The sequence below is a fragment of the Euwallacea similis genome, chromosome 13, assembly GCF_039881205.1.
Source record: "Euwallacea similis isolate ESF13 chromosome 13, ESF131.1, whole genome shotgun sequence".
NCBI lineage: Eukaryota > Metazoa > Arthropoda > Insecta > Coleoptera > Curculionidae > Euwallacea > Euwallacea similis.
The window spans coordinates 4,567,469-4,572,393 of record NC_089621.1 but is presented as its reverse complement, the minus strand read 5'-3'; the positions used below and the strand labels follow the sequence as shown (position 1 = coordinate 4,572,393).

The 4,925-nt window shown below is 33.9% G+C and overlaps 1 protein-coding gene across 1 annotated transcript; it reads right to left on the bottom strand.

Annotated features, from left to right (window-relative positions):
* Positions 1-337: 337 nt before the first annotated feature.
* mRpL16 (mitochondrial ribosomal protein L16) lies at positions 338-1,952 on the bottom strand. Its single transcript, XM_066396231.1, has 5 exons — positions 1,812-1,952; positions 1,641-1,706; positions 944-1,101; positions 680-878; positions 338-621 (listed from the first exon to the last, which is right to left on the bottom strand). The coding sequence occupies exons 1-5, from the start codon at positions 1,843-1,845 to the stop codon at positions 362-364; spliced, it is 717 nt and encodes a 238-aa protein (XP_066252328.1). The 5' UTR covers positions 1,846-1,952; the 3' UTR covers positions 338-361.
* Between the last annotated feature and the right edge of the window lie 2,973 nt (positions 1,953-4,925).

Sequence of the window (4,925 nt, the reverse complement as noted above, 5' to 3'; positions counted from 1 at the left end):
TTTTTGCAGTTTTTTTTACATATAAAGCACTATCTTGCCCAATAGTGTTTTACTGAAAACGAGATGTCCTGGCAATGGAAAAATTCATTTTTAATATCTTCAAAATCTAGTTTGATATACACCTTTAGTGCTTGAGTTTCTGCAGATGACCAAGTCCGTTGACCTCCTTAATAATCAAGGATGGAGTATTATTAATTTACTATTTTTTTCTAATATCGTTAAATTTTAGAAAAATTCGGATACTTTATACGCACCTGGTTTTAGAGGGTCCAAAATACGAATACTTATAAACTTGACGCCCTTTTAAAACCATTGTCTCTCATTAATAGTGGTAGCATGGATTTATTTCTTATGTATTTCCTTAAATATATTTACAAAAATATTTCAAATCCCAGGGCGAAATCCATTGATGACATCCTCCCATATTGTTTTGGATCATATATTTCATGGTATAGGGATTTATATTGTTTTCCTCTTCCCATTTTTCTCTATCATTCATTTGTTCAATTATCTTCTGTGATACCGCCATGGCTTTAAAAGGAAGCTTATTGGCAATATCTGTTAAAAAGGGTTCTACTTCCTTAAAATCGCATTTGCCACCAAGTTCTACTATTATGCGACCTAAAAAAATATCAGACAGGTATGGACATTAATTCCTTATTAGAGAAATAGCTTTTACCAGCTTTGATTGGGGTAACATAGTGGTCAATGGCTCCCTTTCCTCCACCTAATCGAGTACCTTGTCCTCGTTTGGTAACAGGCTGCCAAGGAGAGTCAACTCTCCATGCTGCAAACATGCGGCTTAAGTCCATTTTTCTACCAATAGTTAGACGAATCATTTCAAAGTGACCCCATCTCAGTCTTCCACCACCCAAAGCCTACAAAATAGTTAAAAGAACCAAAGTATTTTAAAAAGAACAAATAAATTCTCAAGATTTTATACCATTATTCCATATTGTTTATGTAATAGAAAATTATGCACGTCCTCGGGTCCTCTCATGTACCTTAACCTTTTTTGCATTTTTGGAGGCCTAATGTTGGGTGGTAGAGTAGGTAGCTTATCAATGAATTTAAGTTTAGGTTTTTCAGGTAGTTCAATATCTATCAAAATAAGGAATATGTTTTAGTGTGGATGTTGAAGTTATTGCCTAGGTAAGTATTATCTGGTAGGAGTTGAAAATGCATAGTAATAATAATAAAATAAGTTGTCTAGAGCCAAGAATCTTTAACATAGGGGGTGTTGGTTGTTGATTGTGCCAAAGATTCAATATGTACCCAAAATTTGGCATCTACAATCTGTAGACTGTATATATATATATATATATATGCAGATTGTAGATGCAGATGGTAACGGACAAAAAAAAATTTGAATATTTCTAATTTGATTTGCCCTGAAAGAGTCTTAACCAAAAGACATTATGTTGGCATGAGATGAAGTTTTTCAGTTTTATATTTAGGATGTCCATGTATCATCAGTTTTGCAGATGACAGAGAGAATGGTGATAGAGAGATAAGCAGAAAGATAGTTGCATTGCATTTTAGCAATATATTTAAGTTAGTTTTCTGTAGAGTTTTTTTCATAGATCGCAGTGATATTACGGGAAATAATTTATATAAAATATTCTCTACTCTTTACTTACGATCATAAGTAAGTGGAGGTTTAAAATTCTTCATGCCGCATATCTGAATAAAAGATATTGTTGGCCCTGCAAAGGAAAATTATATACATTTATAGAATAAACTGTGGAAGTGTGAATTTATAGGGCCGTGTAAGTTCTTAATAAATAATTTTTGCACGTTCTAAGGTTTACCTCTAGACAATGACAGTAATTTGGAGGGGTTCATTCTTAACTGGATAATTTAAGTAACTCTTAAAACAAGGAATTTTTGATGAATTACTAACAGTAATTAAAATTTAAAATTTTAATTCCCCAAAAAATCAAAATTTGAGGTTAAAATTTAGCAGAGCTAAGGGTATATGCCAAAACCATATGATTAATGAATGATCCTTCTAATATTTTATTGCGGTCTCTTTTTATTCGATAGAAACAAAGATAAATAGATTCTTATAATTTTTTCGGTGTTTTAGTACCGCCATCTATGCGTTAAGCGTATAAGCTATCCTTTAGCCTTTACGGAGAGTGAGACAGTTTGCGACTAACCGTATATTGAAGTTAAACTTGCTCCTTGTAGAGGACTCACCTATATAAATCATATTAAGAAAAACTAGAAGCGGAAAGCCGTAAATTATTGGACAATATTTTAATTCATATCCACCATAAATGAACAAATAAACCAATAATTATTGATAATTGATGCAATATTTATTCACTGTGAATAATATTTGTTCTTGCTATATAGGCAAATTTTAAATAAACTGTATTTTGTTACGAATATATAACATTTTGAAGTGAATTTTAGGACTAGTTTTTATTACTTAAACCTACAACCTACAATAAAGAGAATAACAACAATCAATTTTATTTCGAACGGGCAATACTATGTATGTTATAATTTCGTGCACCTCATTTGGGGAAAAACCATTGTTAGAACTGAAATGCTATGAGCGTTTCCTGAATTATTAACGTTTACTTGTGTTTAAATAATATTATTCTCCGGCTTCCAATAAAACAAGGGGAGATGTCGAGGGGAGACTAAAATGCACTCGGGTGAAACTTTTAAGTCCTTTTATTGTGCGGTGTTTAAACGAAGTCGTTATTTTGTCTTCAGCAAATATAGGAGTCTTGGGTTGGTCTTGCGTAAGTTCGATAAAAATCCACTTCATTTCGAGTTTGAGAAAACTGAAATTTCGGTCCTGTAAGAGTATTATAATCCCTCCGACTCACCCCCTCATGTTATCTGCGTGCCGGTCGTTTGTAGTTATTACGGAAACGATTTTGCAGAAGTAACAAGTGAGAGAGGGGCCCCAGCGATGGATTTTTAATCAGACTTTTGCCGTGGGGTCTTTTGTTTTTGGGGGAATGCCGTTTTACGTTGGATGAATACGAAAATTGTTGTTTAATTTTTCGATTTAAACTCCCTTTCGATCTAACAAGGGGAGCAATTTGTTTACACACGTGTGTAGTTCCTGAAAGACATCTATAAGAAGTTATTATATTTACACAGCAACTTTATGGAGAATGAAACAACAAAAGTTCCAGAAACTGGAAAATCTACCACTTTCAAGGAATAATAGTCTCGCTGAATCTTTTTTAATCCCTCCCTGAAGGAATCCTACCCGAGGAGGATTCTCAAAGCTTATGCAAATAAACTTCGGTAAAACTCTCTAATGTTTTGGTTGCTTCTTTTCCGAAGCATTTAGACCGAGGAAGGTTGTTTTGTTTAAACTTTCGCAGCGATCCGAAGAAGGATTAGAGGTGAAAGCACATTCTCTTTTTGGACTTTTCCATTTACAACTTGACTGGATTTGAGGAAGCGAGAGGACTTATTAAGTAGTTTAATTCGGTATCCATTGTGTCGAAAAATTCGAATTGTGTGCAGTGACCGATATTAGGGAACGTTTGAGGAAGGGAATAGATCTTTAACCTTAAAGTCTTATTGAGGATCGAGGAGGAGAGTGTGTATTTGCACAAGTATTTGAACCATCTCAAAGAAAAGCAATTGTGTTGCGGGGGCTTAATGTTTTACTCAAATGAAGTCCCTACGGCTATTGGGTTCTGCAAATAGAAATATTCTAAATTAAACTGCAGTCGTAAGCAATTTATAAAGAAGCTTCGTTTATGTTATTGAATCCTGGATGAGTTTGACAAAACACTAAACCAAGAATGGGTGTAATATACCGAGAGGCGCGGCTCTCGAAGGGAGAAAAATATCAAGTTCAATCTTACATAGACTGAAAAATCATATCTTCACTCCGAGATAAGCTATAGTAACGAGCTTTCGCCAGATTGGTTGTTAAACTGCCCCTTATAAACTCTAACTTTGGCATAACAATAAACCATGGAAAAGTGTAGAACCCGGGAAATAATGTATAGAAGGTTCCTAAAAGAAATAAAATACGTAGGAAAACCGGAACTTTACCTACAGAACATATCTGAAAATTTCCAAATATTTTGGCAACTAACTGAAAAATGGTGACACATTGGAACATAACGTAACAAGGCGAAAAATGTTCTGAATGAAGCATTGAATTAAAATTTTGATAGACGGTCAGTGGCGTGTGAGATGAGACTGTGGGGTGGAAAAGGAATTCTAACTCCCCAAGAAGTATCCGTGAATTTTGACTACAATTTGTGAATCCTTATAGTATAGAGTTCATGTTTATAATTTCAGCTTCATATATAAATGATTTTAACACTGTATTTTGGTAACGAAGGATTTTGAACAAGGATTACGTTCATATTATTTTTGACTGAAGATTTGGCTGTTTAACTTTGTTCATCTAATTTTTGGGCAATTTTGGCAAATGTAAAAACCGAAAACCAGGGTAATACCCGAGAAGCGAAGGTATAGAGCATGCTTGAATAAAGGAAAATACCAGATTCCCTTTTATGATAAGTAACACTAACGCAATTTTGATATCGATACCTGAAATTATCCTTTAATACTCTAATTTGGGCAAGAGGAAAGAGTTAAGAAATAAGACAGTGCCGGGGAAACAATTGCTTTGATGATGGTTCTCATAAAAAGAAACATTTTACATTGTGTTTACCAAGTGTTTAAAATTCGTAATTGGGAGCATTAATGACCTTCCGACGGATCGATAAGCAAAACTGTTTTGTATATTTTCCAATTTTGGCCAAACAATAAATCGAGTAACAGAATAGTGCCCAAAGTGCAGAATTATGTAATATGTACTAATGTGTGCTTATCTGAAAATGTTAAACATTGTGTAAATTTCTTGATACTATGCTCTAATTTTAATGATCCCTATTGTACAAACTGCGCTATGCATTTGACCGCTT